The sequence below is a fragment of the Lynx canadensis genome, chromosome B2 (genome assembly GCF_007474595.2).
Source record: "Lynx canadensis isolate LIC74 chromosome B2, mLynCan4.pri.v2, whole genome shotgun sequence".
Lineage (NCBI taxonomy): Eukaryota > Metazoa > Chordata > Mammalia > Carnivora > Felidae > Lynx > Lynx canadensis.
Genome location: NC_044307.1, coordinates 31,197,329 through 31,210,737, shown reverse-complemented (window position 1 = coordinate 31,210,737; position 13,409 = coordinate 31,197,329). Strand labels below are relative to the sequence as shown.

Genomic DNA, 13,409 nt, shown 5'->3' with positions numbered 1-13,409 from the left:
GAATTCTAACAATGTCAAGAGGGAGAGAAGTGAGCAAATTAAAAAGATGTTAATGAGAGGGACACCTGGGTGGCACAGTCAGTTGAGTATCTGACTCTTGATTTTGGCTGAGGTCATGATCTCACCATTCGTTCATGAGTTTGAGCCCTGCATCGGGCTCTGAACTGACAGTGTGGAACCTGCTTTAGGTTCTCTCTCTTTCTCGCTCTCTCCCTCCCCAGCTCTCTCTCTCTGTCTCTCTCTCAAAATAAACAAATAAGCATTAAAAAAAACAAAGGGCAAATATGTCAAAATATGATGGTGTCGATGGGGGTTAGGTTTCTAGTTGTAAAGCTGGATGGAAGGTGGCACCGTGAGCTGTGGTGGAGAACACAGTGGAGAAGGGATGGGGCACAGGAAGGGTGACCATAGTTCAGTTTTGGACATGTTGAATATGAGGTGCTCAAGAAGCGATGCCAAGCAAGTAGGCAATTAGATATATTACTTGGAGTTAAGAGGAGAGGACTGGGCTAATTTATAAATTGGGGTATAATTTGGAAATTAAAATCATGGGTCTGGGTAAAAGTACTGGGTGAGTGACTAGAGAAGTAGATCTCCACTCTGGTTGCACATTACAATCATCTGGGGAGCTTTTAAAAAATACTGAATAGGGGCACCTGGGTGGCTCAGTCGGTTGAGTGTCTGAGTTCAGCTCAGGTCATGATCCCGTGGTTTGTGGGTTTGAGTCCCGCATTGGGCTCTGTGCTGACAGCTCGGAGACTGGACTCTACTTTGGGTTCTCTCTCTCTCTCTCTCTCTCTCTCTCTCTCTCTCTCTGCCCCATCCCCTGTTTGCACTATGTCTCTCTTTTTCAAAACTAAACATTTAAAAAAATTTTAAATACTGAGTAAAATCAGTGTTTCAGTTACTCTAGGCACATTTCAAGTATTCAAGAGCCATATAGCTCTCCTGGCTACCATATTAACAGCACAGAAACAGAATGTTTTAAAATGGAAGATGTGGTGAACTATGTCCAGTGATTTTTAAGACAGGTCAAGTAAGATGAAGACAAATGTTTCTTAGATTCTGTGACATTGAGATCTTTTGGAGATCTTAGGGAGGGCTGTTTGATAGGTTGAAAGGAGGTGGGGAAGCCAGAGGGGAGTGCAGAGGGGAGTGCAAATTCATGGGATTTGGAGAAATGGAAACAGCAAGTACAGGTAAATCTTTTTTTCTTTAATTTTAATTTAATTTTTTATTTTTTTAAAATCTACATCCAAATTAGTTAGCATATAGTGCAACAATGATTTCAGGAGTAGATTCCTTAGTGCCCCTTACCCATTTAGCCCATCCCCCTTCCCACAACCCCTCCAGTAACCCTCAGTTTGTTCTCCATATTTATGAGTCTCTTCTGTTTTGTCCCCCTCCCTGTTTTTATATTATTTTTGTTTCCCTTCCCTTCCGTTCATCTGTTTTGTCTCTTAAAGTCCTCATATGAGTGAAGTCATATGATTTTTGTCTTTCTCTGACTAATTTCACTTAGCATAATACCTTTCAGTTCCATCCACGTAGTTGCAAATGGCAAGATTTCATTCTTTTTGATTGCTGAGTAATACTCTATTGTGTGTGTGTATATATATATATATATATATATATATATATATATATATATACCACATCTTCTTTATCCATTCATCCATCGATGGACATTTGGGCTCTTTCCATACTTTGGCTACTGTTGATAGTGCTGCTATAAACATGGGGGTGCATGTGTCCCTTTGAAACAGCACACCTGTATCCCTTGGATAAATGCCTAGTAGTGCAATTGCTGGGCCGTAGGGTAGTTCTATTTTTTGCTTTTTGAGGAACCTCCAAACTTTTCCAGAGTGGCTGCACCAGCTTGCATTTCCAGTACAGGTAAATCTTTTGACAACTGAGGCCATGAAGTTGGGGAGCGAAATATGTGCTGCCTGGAAGAAGTATGAGATTGAGGGAGATGAGATTGTTGTTGTTGTTGCTTTAAGACATAACTTTCAGGGTCTCTTGGGTGGCTCAGTCAGTTGAATGTCTGACTCTTAATTTCTGCTCATGTCATTATCTCATGGCCATAAGTTCAAGCCCCGTGTCAGTTCCACTCTGGGTGTGGAGCCAGTTTAGAATTCTCTCTCCCTCTGCCCTTTCTCCCACTCATTCTCTTTCTCTCTCTCTCTCTCTCTCTCTCTCTCTCAAAAAAAAAAAAAAAGATGTACCTTTCATATTGTGAAATGCACAAATCTAAAGTGTATAGCTCAATTAATCTTTGAATATGTATACATCCGTTTAACCACCACCCAGATCAAAGTACAAAATATTTTCAGTAATCCTATCCTGTCTTCTAGTAAAGATTAACTCTGTCTGTTTTGGAACCTCATGTAAACAACATCATTTACAATGTTCTCTTTTTATGTCTGGTTTCTTCTGCTAGCATTATGTGTGTGAAATTGTTTATGTTGTTACATGTAGCAGGAGGGTGTTTTCATCACTGTATAATAGTCCATTGTATGATTGTGCCACAATTTGTTTATCCATTGTACTATTAATGGACACTTAAGTTGTTTCACTTGGCTAATATGAAAAAACTTCATGAACATTCTTGTACATGTCTTTTGGAGGATACATGCAGTCATTTCTGTTGGATATTTACCGAAGTGGAATTGCTGGGTTATAGGCTATATGTCTTAGCAAATATTGCCTAACAGTTTTCCAAAGTGGTTGCACTAATTTTTGCTCCTGCTGGCAATAGATGAGAGTTCCATTTACTTTACATTCTTGCCAATATCAAGCAACAACAAGCCCTTTAATTTAGCCATTCTGACGGCAAAATAATGGCAGCTCATTGTGGTTTTAATTTGCATTTCCCTGTTTGCTAGTTTTGTTATGTACATATATATGTTTATTTTCCATATGTTTATTGGCCCTTTGGATATATTCCTTTCTAGAGTATCTATTTAAGGCTTTTGTCAATTTGAAAGACTGGGTTGCCTGTCTTTTTGTTTGTTATTTTTTGTTTTGCAGATTTTTTTTGTATCTCAGATTTTAATCATCTCTCTCACTCTCCATCAATATCCATCTCTACCTCTCTCCCTCCCTCGCTACCTCTCCGCATTTCTCATGTATTTTATTTCAGTCTATGGCTTGTGTTCTTATTCTCTAAATGGTGTCCCTGGATGGCCAGAAGTGATCAACTTCATGAGTCCTAATGTATCTGTCTCTTTTTTATGGTTAGGTTTTGTGTGAAATCTTTTATGGTTATATCTTGTGTGGTCAGGTTTTAAAAAATCTTTGCTTACTCTAAGCTTGTCAAAAATTTTCTCCTATTTTTCTTCTATATGATACTGTTCTGAAAGGTATTGCTTTACCTTTCATAATTAGGTCCCTGAGATTCACTTCAAATTAATTTCTGTTGGTGGACATAAGGTAGAGACAGATTTTTTTCCAGTTGGATCTTTTCTCATTTATCAGAAAGAGCATCTGTTTTTAATCACAGTGTCACCTTTGTCAGGTGACCGACCACATGCATGTGGGTCTGTATCTGGACACTATTCTGTTCTATCCTTCCTTGCACATTTCTAATTGCAAGGTTTTTGGTAATGTATGAACTGAGGAAGAAGGATTCTTTTATTTTTATTTTTTTACATGAAATTTATTGTCAGATTGGTTTCCATACAACACCCGGTGCTCATCCCAACAGGTGCCCTCCTCAATGCCCATCACCCACTTTCCCCTCCCTCCCACCCCCCATCAACCCTCAGTTTATTCTCAGTTTTTAAGAGTCTCTTATGGTTTGCCTCCCTCCCTCTCTAACTTTTTTTTCTTCCCCTCCCCCATGGTCTTCTGTTAAGTTTCTCAGGATCCACAGAAGAGTGAAAACATATGGTATCTGTCTTTCTCTGTGTGACTTATTTCACTTAGCATAACACTCTCCAGTTCCATCCATGTTGCTACAAAAGGCCATATTTCATTCTTTCTCATTGCCAAGTAGTATTCTATTGTGTATATAAACCACAACTTATTTATCCATTCATCAGTTGATGGACATTTAGGCTCTTTCCATAATTTGGCTATTGTTGAAAGTGCTGCTATAAACATTGGGGTACAAGTGCCCCTATGCATCAGCACTCCTGTATCCCTTGGGTAAATTCCTAGCAGTGCTATTCCTGGGTCATAGGGTAGTTCTATTTTTAATTTTTTGAGGAACCTCCACACTGTTTTCCAGAGTGGCTGCACCCGTTTGCATTCCCACCAACAGTGCAAGAGGGTTCCCGTTTCTCCACATCCTCGCCAGCATCTCCTGATTTGTTCATTTTAGCCACTCTGACTGGTGTGAGGTGGTATCTGAGTGTGGTTTTGATTTGTATTTCCCTGATGAGGAGCGACGTTGAGCATCTTTTCATGTGCCTGTTGGCCATCTGGATGTCTTCTTTAGAGAAGTGTCTACTCATGTTTTCTGCCCATTTCTTCACTGGATTATTTGTTTTTCGGGTGTGGAGTTTGGTGAGTTCTTTATAGATTTTGGATACTAGCCCTTTGTCCGATATGTCATTTGCAAATATCTTTTCCCATTCCGTCGGTTGCCTTTTAGTTTTGTTGATTGTTTCCTTTGCAGTGCAGAAGCTTTTTATCTTCATGAGGTCCCAATCGTTCATTTTTGCTGTTAATTCCCTTGCCTTTGGAGATGTGTCAAGTAAGAAATTGCTGCGGCTGAGGTCAGAGAGGTTTTTCCTGCTTTCTCCACTAGGATTTTGATGGTTTCCTGTCTCACATTCAGGTAGAAGGATTCTTTTAAACAATGGGAGATATTTGAGCTCCTGTGAAAGTTAAATTTTTTTTAAATATTCATTTATTTTTGAGACAGAGAGAGAGGGAAAGAGAGAGACTGAGCGTGAGGGGGGGTGGAGGGAGAGAGAGGGAGACACAGAATCCGAAGCAGGCTCCAGACTCCGAGCTGTCAGAACAAAGGCCGATGCAGGGCTTGAACCCACAAACCGTGAGATCATGACCCGATCTGAAGTCACCCAACCAACTAAGCCACCCAGGCGCCCCAAGCTCCTATGAAAATTGATGGGAAGGATTTAGTGGAGAGTGAGGGATTGAATAAAAGGGAGAGAGGGGGTAATCTTCACCTAAGAAGACAGTGGACGCTGAGAGCCAGATGCTTGTGGAAGGATTGGCCTCACACACTTATCTGCTGATCTGTTCGACAAAAATGTGTTGGGTAGCCCCTGGGTGTCAGGCACAGGTATACAGCAGTGCCAGGACAGACGAGGTCCCTGTTCTGATGGAGTTCCCACTTCAGTGGTGGGAGAAAGATAACAGGCAAGTACCTAAACGAACAGGTGATTCAGGCAGCAGTAAATGCCATGAAGAACATAGGCAGGATACTGTGATAGAGAGTAATGGAAAACATTCCTACTGGGCTGCAGGGAAGGTCTCTGGGATCAAAGACATGTGAGTTAAGATTTGAGCAAGAAGGAGCCAGTCTTGAAGAGCATCCCAGACGCAGAGAACGTACAGCTAAAAGGTCATTGGGCTAATGTAAGCTTGTAGTATCTGTGGCACAAACAAAAGACCAGTGTGGATGGAATGGTAAAAAAAAAAAAAAAGGATGCCCTCTGCTCAAGGAGGGTATCCCTTAGGTTGGGTTGAATGTGGAGTTTTACATGCATGTGAGTTGGGTAGATTGGTTGTGGGTGGTGGGACTGTGGATGTGTATATTGAGGGAGGTGGGGAGCCATCTTGTCTCCTCTGAGAACTGCTCACATGTGTCCTCTCTCCTCACAGCCTCCTGAGTGATGCCAGCCCAATGGTTCCTAATCTCCAGACTGGCCTTCCTGGTACTGCTGGGCACAGTCAGAGCAGGCCCTTTCTCTCCACGGTCCAATGTGACACTCCCAGCCCCACGCCCCCCTCCCCAGCCAGGAGGCCGCACAGTGGAGCCAATAGGGGGAAGCCCCTCTTCTCGGCTTTATGAGCACAATGTAGAAGGAGGGGAGAAGCAGGTGGTGTTTACCCACCGCATCAACCTGCCCCCTTCATCTGGCTGTGGTTGTCCCCCGGGCACGGAGCCCCCAGTCCCTGCTTCAGAGGTGCAGGCCCTGAAGGTCCGGTTAGAGATCCTGGAGGAGCTGGTGAAAGGCCTCAAGGAACAGTGCACTGGGACATGTTGTCCTGCCGCTGCCCAGGCTGGCACAGGTGAGCAGATGATCGTGCGAGGGGGCACAAAAAAAGAGGAAGGTGGGCAAGTGGGGCATCACTAGTCCCTAAAGGACCTTGGTATGAATTAGAAAAAGGCATCCCATCTTCCCCCTTGGGGGTGATGAGTGCAGCTCGGGGCACAAGTCGGAGAGAGCAGCGACCAGGCTTGATGTCAGCACCTCCCTCTCCTGTCCCCAAGCATATGCTGGGGCCTCCAGAAGCCACATGTATTGACTAGGAGCACCTGGACACAAAGATGACCTTATGAAACGAGCCTGGCCCTCCTGGCCAGGGGAGCACTGCATGGGCTCCATCTCTCTCCCCAGAGAGACTGAGGCCTGCCTCTCCCTCTTCCTCCAGGCCAGACAGACGTTCGTAGCCTCTGCAGTCTCCATGGCGTGTTTGACCTGAGCCGCTGTGCCTGCTCCTGTGAACCAGGCTGGGGTGGGCCCACCTGCTCAGACCCTACAGGCGCTGGGGTGCCCCCATCCTCCCCACCCTCAGGCTCCGGGTCCTGCCCAGATGACTGCAACGATCAGGGTCGCTGTGTCCGCGGGCGCTGCGTGTGCTTCCCTGGCTACAGCGGCCCCAGCTGCGGCTGGCCCTCCTGTCCCGGGGACTGCAACGGCCGCGGGCGCTGCGTGCAGGGCGTGTGCGTGTGCCGGGCTGGCTTCTCTGGCGACGACTGCAGCCTGCGCTCGTGCCCCCGGGGCTGCAGCCAGAGGGGGCGCTGCGAGGACGGGCGCTGCGTGTGCGACCCCGGCTACACTGGCGACGACTGTGGGAAGAGGAGCTGCCCTAGAGGTTGCAGCCAGAGGGGGCGCTGCGACAACGGACGCTGCGTGTGCGACCACGGCTACACCGGCGAGGACTGTGCGGTGAGGAGCTGCCCCCGGGGCTGCAGCCAGAGGGGCCGCTGCGAGGACGGGCGCTGCGTGTGCGACCCCGGCTACACCGGCGACGACTGCGGCTCGCGGAGCTGCCCGTGGGACTGTGGCGAGGGCGGGCGCTGCGTGGACGGCCGCTGTGTGTGCTGGCCTGGGTACGCGGGCGAGGACTGCGGCACCCGGACGTGCCCGCGAGACTGCCGGGGCCGCGGGCGCTGCGAGGACGGCGAATGCATCTGCGACGTAGGCTACAGTGGGGACGATTGCGGAGTGCGCAGCTGCCCGGGCGACTGCAACCAAAGGGGCCGCTGCGAGGACGGCCGCTGCGTGTGCTGGCCGGGGTACACGGGGCCTGACTGTGGCTCACGCGCCTGCCCCCGCGACTGTCGGGGCCGCGGGCGCTGCGAGAACGGCGTGTGCGTGTGCAACGCGGGCTACAGCGGCGAGGACTGCGGGGTGCGCAGCTGTCCCGGGGACTGTCGCGGCCGGGGCCGTTGCGAGAGTGGCCGCTGCGTGTGTTGGTCCGGGTATACAGGTCGAGACTGCGGCACGCGCGCCTGCCCCGGCGACTGTCGTGGGCGCGGCCGCTGCGTGGACGGCCGCTGCGTGTGCAACCCGGGCTTCTCGGGCGAGGACTGCGGGAGCCGTCGGTGCCCTGGGGACTGCCGCGGTCGCGGCCGCTGTGAGGACGGCGTGTGTGTGTGCAACGCGGGCTACGAGGGAGAGGACTGTGGCGTGCGCAGCTGCCCAGGAGGTTGCCACGGTCGCGGCCAGTGCCTGGACGGGCGCTGCGTGTGCGACGATGGCTACTCAGGCGAGGACTGCAGCGTAAGGCGGTGCCCGCGCGACTGCAGCCAGCACGGCCTGTGCCAGGACGGTGTGTGCACCTGTTGGGAGGGCTACGCAGGCGAGGACTGTGGCCTTCGTACCTGCCCCTCCAACTGCCACCAGCGCGGCCGCTGTGAGGACGGGCGCTGCGTGTGCGACTCGGGCTACACTGGGCCCTCCTGTGCCACCCGCACCTGCCCGGCAGACTGCCGGGGCCGTGGGCGCTGTGTGCAGGGAGCGTGCGTGTGCCACGTGGGCTATAGCGGCGAGGACTGTGGGCAGGAGGAGCCTCCCGCCAGCGCCTGCCCTGGGGGCTGTGGGCCCCGGGAACTGTGCCGTGCGGGCCAGTGTGTATGCGTCGAGGGCTTCCGAGGACCGGACTGCGCCATTCAGACGTGCCCCGGGGACTGCCGCGGCAGGGGAGAGTGTCGTGAGGGCAGCTGCGTCTGTCAAGATGGCTATGCAGGGGAGGACTGCGGGGAAGGTGAGCAGGCAGCCTTCCCCAATAGGATGGGTCAGGAACTGGGATCCAGAGCCCGTGGGAAGACCTGAGCCCGAGGCCTAGGAACCCAGGGACTGGAGAAAGTGTGAAGGAAGTCAGTTATTGGGGTTTGGGGTGGGGGGCAGTCATAGAAGACAGAGAGCCAGTGTCCACCAGGAGCAGCAGAACCATGGGGGCAGGGGGGTCCTGCAGGCAGGACCTGCTTTCAAATCTCTAATGGGCAGGTTGGAGCTCCTTTAGTTGCTTTTAGAGAGATTCTGTGTTCCCGGAGATTGGGGGGGGGGGGAGGTGAAGGAGACCCCAGGGCCTGTTGAGGCCTCTGCCAGCTTTGTCCCACCTCCAGAGAGGAGCAGGAACTGGGATCCATCTTTTGGTGTGACCCTGAGTAGGGGGGGGTGTAATAGGGGTAGGGGGTGAGGGGCTGCCTTAGGCTAACCACCTTCCCGTATCTCCTTCTCCTGGGCAGAGGTGCCAGCCATCGAGGGCATGAGGATGCACCTCTTGGAGGAGACGACGGTTCGGACAGAGTGGACCCGGGCTCCTGGCACTGTGGATGCCTATGAAATTCAGTTCATTCCCACGGTGAGAGCCCAGCTGCAGGAGGAGGTTGAGTGGGCAGGCCTCGGGGGAGGGAGTTCTCACCTCAAGCAGGAAGTTCTAGGTAGTCAGGTGGCTAAGTTCCTGAAGCTCCTATGGAAGGCCTTCTCGTCCTACCCCACACTGGGTCCAGAAGGCCTCTGCAGCATCAGTTCACTGCTGCTGGAATACCTCTGGTGACAGTGAGCTCACTACTTCCAGAGGCTGTCCAGTCTGTTGTTGGTCATCACTGGTAGTTCTTTCTGTTGTTGCTGAATCTAAATCTGCCCCATTCTGACATCCATCCATTGGCCCTAGTTGGGCCTCCACCAGCATCAGAATGTTGCCATTGCTTTCCCCACGTCCTCTACCACAGGCTTTCAGGTATTTGGAAACATCAGTGATCACCACACTCTTCATTCTCTCCAGGCCAGACCCACTGGTCTCTTCACCCCTTTTCCCTAAGGCTTTGTTTCCCGAATCCCACAATTCCTGGGTTCCCTCCTCTAGTGCCTCGTACTTTTTGCATTTGCCCCCAAAATGTGGGGGCAAAGAGGAGTCCAGTAGTTCTCCTGGCTAACTCTGGAGACACGGGCACTTTTTTTCAGAGTCGGTGTGTATTAACTTGTGGTCACAAAAACTGTCAGCTGTTTTCAATCAAAACTGTTTTTAAGTAACTTTTATTATAAAGGTCATGTAGGCTCAGTGTAGAAGCTTTAGAAAATGTAGATAAACACGGAAAAAAGGAAAGAAGAAAAGAAAAAAAAGGATAAAAAGATGACATTCAACTATATACACTTTCTCAGCCTAAATATAGGCCTCTGCATGTGGCTCTGTTCAGTGTTATCTTTTCTGGTTTGGGCCAAGCTGTCTAGGCTGTTGCAATAATTTGAGTCTGTGAACTGCTTCTCCCGCCTCCGTGTCATCAGTGCACTGCAAAGCATTCTTTCTCTGTCTCCTTCCAACTTGCTCTTAAAATATTTGGGGGCACCCTAAGGTCAAAGCCTCATGGCCTCTCATTAGAGACCTCCTTTTATGCAGATTGGGCTTTTATGATATGTTTGGCCTCCCAGCTCCAAATCATTTGACATCTCTACTGTCTAGCTCATGTTTTCCTGCATCTTCCCACAAATGCCATGGGTGAGTAGGCCATTTATCCTAATCTCTGCCTGGCCAGAACTCTGGAAGAATGAAAAACTCCCAGGGCCTAAACCCTAGGAAGGGTCAAGGACAGAAGGGACAGTTCAGAGGTGCTGGCTGTCAACTCCACCCTAATTGACCTGATCATTCTTTTTTTTTTTTTTTTTTTTTTTTTGGCAAGGGAGGGGGAGAGGATGTTCATTCTAAGTCCTTTTGTTATAGCCGCAAGACCAGACCCCTGCCATGCTCTGTCTCTCCTTACTGTCTGGTAGAAACAGAGGCAGAAATCCCAGCTTTGCAGTGCAACCAGTACAGCTTAGATTTTTTCTTCTGTGAAGTGTTTTTGTTGTTGTTTTTTGTTATAAAAATAATATAATCACAAGACAAGAATTTGGCAACTAGAGGAAAAAGCAAATAATTCTTGGCTGCTTCACACTAAAACAAGCACTGTTAACATTTTTAAGTGTTGCTCCCACTCTCTTCTGTGTGCATATTATTTACATAGCTCTGATCTTGAGAGGATAGGACTTTTAAAAGGAACAACTTTCTTAAGCAACTGCAGGGAAAGAAGAATTAAACACTTGAGATAGAAGGGACTTGCAGGAAAGCTTTGTCCTCTGCTCTTAGTAAATACAAACCCATCCTCGGGTGTTTTCAAGAAGTGTTTCCAAGAAGTCTCCCAGCCAAAGCTCTAGGCTTCCTCCCTCACCATGGGGCCAGGTGAGGTCGAGCTGGCCTGGGTCCAGCTCAACTCATCTCTGGGTATGAACCTCTGTCACATTCTGGGTTCCCTTTGAGCCCGGGTGTGGAAAATGCTCCTGTAAAGTTGGTCCCCGACACCTCTCTTGGACTCCACGTTAGCCTGTGCTACTGGCCTTCAGACTGCTTTCTAAGCTTTCTGTGGCTGGCCTCTGGAATCCTGCCTCGTGCCTTGGCCAGCGCTCTCTGCCCATTTCTGTTGGCACAGAGTATTGGTAGCTGGCTGTCCTCGGGCACTGCTATCTTCTTAGAAGCCTATCTCTACCTTATCCACTCCCTTTTCCAGAAGCACTCCATCGCAAAGCCCAGCCTCTGCTGTTGCTGGCAAAGGGACACACCTAGTCACTGGAATGGTTTTCAGAACGTGGAAGAAGAAACATTTCTCCTTCTCCATGCATACGTGGCATTGCTACTCTGACTCAGTGGTTCTCAAGGCATATTCCCGGGACCTGAAGCATTAGCATCACCCAGGAGGGAGCTTGTTACACATGCCACCGGGCAGACTCCAGCTCCAGAGCTACTGAATTAGGAGCTCTGGGCCTGGAGCCCAGTAACCTGCACTGTAACAAGCCCGCCGGGGGATTCTGATACACCCCAAGCCTGAGGGAGGACCACTAACTCAAGGAATGTTGCTATTTTGCAAAAGGCTGGTTCCTCTCTGAATGTGAGAGGAAGCATGAGGAAACTCAGGAAGGTGAGCCCTTGAAGAGGAGGGCCCAGCATTCTTGATTTGGCTGTATTCTGCAGCCTAGAAACTGGACTACACCACGCTTTCATTGGGACACCAGACCTCATGGCCTTAGAAAAGTTTGTGTTTGAGGTCTGGTCTGAAAGGTGGAAGATGGTGGGGGAAACTCCAGCGCCCAAGCAGGGTGGCACCCCCACCTGGAACCATGAAGTTGGTATCAGAAATAAGGTTAGAAACTCGCCAAGGACAGTGAAGCAGCAAGGGACGCCAGCATCTGGTAGAGCCTGTCTCAGACCAGGCAAATGAGAGAGGTCGATTAGACTGACAGTGGCACTTTCAGGGGACGATTCCCAAATTGATCTTAGCAGGGACTAAAAGGTGTCTAAAAGGTTCACGTAGGCAGTCTGAAGGGAGAAGGTGGTCTGAAGAACAAGATGGCTTGTCTTGCTGGAAGGACCAGACATCATCAGGGAGCACCCAAGGGCCGTGTGTGTGTGTGTGTGTGTGTGTGTGTGTGTGTGTGTTGTTGGGTTGGGGGAATAAGGGGAGAAAGAAAGAGAAAGAGAAAGTTCTAGGAAGGATGAGGACTTCACGGGTCTTCAGGTGAAGCCCATCCAAAGGCCTCCTAGCCTGGGGTATCCTAGGGCAGGGTGAGTAGGAGAGGAGCAGGGGTCCTGTGTGCCCGGAAAAATTTTCAACCAACAAAACTCTGACAAAGCTTTCTTTCATCCTCAACCCAGAAATCTCTACGTGGCCTCTCATCTGGTTTTGTACTTTGCTATTTACTGTGTTGGTTTCCCCACAATTTTCTTGGTTTAGGAGAGTACCTTTTGAAATTTCCAATCCTACTTGGCTGGATGGAGGTGTCCTCATCATGGCCAACATAGCTAAACAGAACAGAGCGTCCTTATTAGCTGTCCTAGCTAGACAGCCCAGTGAAATTCGGGGCAGTTAGACTGCTCACAGATGTCCATTCCTCCTGTTTCCCCAGTGGCTGGCACTCCAGGAGACCCTTCTGGAGCTGGTATATTTCCTGTGGGGTCACCACAGATAATCATAATACCTTATGTGTGCACTTGGAGCAGTGGTTCACTCACAGGCATGTATGCCACAGAGATTTGGGTAGAGATCTAATCAGCTTTAACATGAGCTGAGGACAGGGGACATGTCTTTCATCATGCCCGGCACAATGCCAGGTACAAAATTGGGAAACGTTTGTAAAGAATTTAGAGCAGGTGGACTTTGTTTTTGAGTGGCCTCCAACCCTGCTCAGGAGACCAGAGAAGTGCCTAATGCGTCATGACAAGGGTCACACCCACATTACCCAGCCAGGGGCGGGTGTCTGTGGGGAGGCTGAGGCTGGGGCAAATGTTGGGCAAGATACTTAATCCTTTTGTACCTTGGTTTCTTCATCTGTCCAATGGGAATAACATGATCTACCTCATACGGTTCTTATGAGGATTAAGTGAGTTGATATACGCAAGTTGCCTTGAATAGCACCTGATACGGGCTAAGCATTTTATATATTATTTTATTTTATTTTATTTCATTTCATTTCATTTCATTTCATTTCATTTCATTTCATTTTTTGAGAGAGAGAGAGAGAGAAAGGGTGCAAGTGAGCAAAGACTAGAGAGGAAAAGAGAGAGAGAAGCAGGGCTTGAGCTCACCCGATGCGGGGCTCCATCTCATGAACCTGAGATCATGACCTGAGCTGAAGTCAGATACTTAATGACTGAGCCACCAGGTGCCCTGGGACTAAGCATTTTAGATGTGTTTGCTGCTACCACCACGCTCCCCAGCTGCACAGGACCAA

At 49.3% G+C, this 13,409-nt stretch overlaps 1 protein-coding gene across 1 annotated transcript in view; it reads left to right on the top strand.

Annotated features, from left to right (window-relative positions):
* The window catches only part of TNXB (tenascin XB), a 72,635-nt gene that overhangs the window by 4,456 nt on the left and 54,770 nt on the right, over positions 1-13,409 (top strand). The window contains 3 exon segments of the mRNA XM_030315139.1: positions 5,800-6,210; positions 6,574-8,412; positions 8,897-9,012. Of these exon segments, the coding sequence (XP_030170999.1) occupies positions 5,811-6,210; positions 6,574-8,412; positions 8,897-9,012 (2,355 nt within the window). The 5' untranslated portion in view covers positions 5,800-5,810.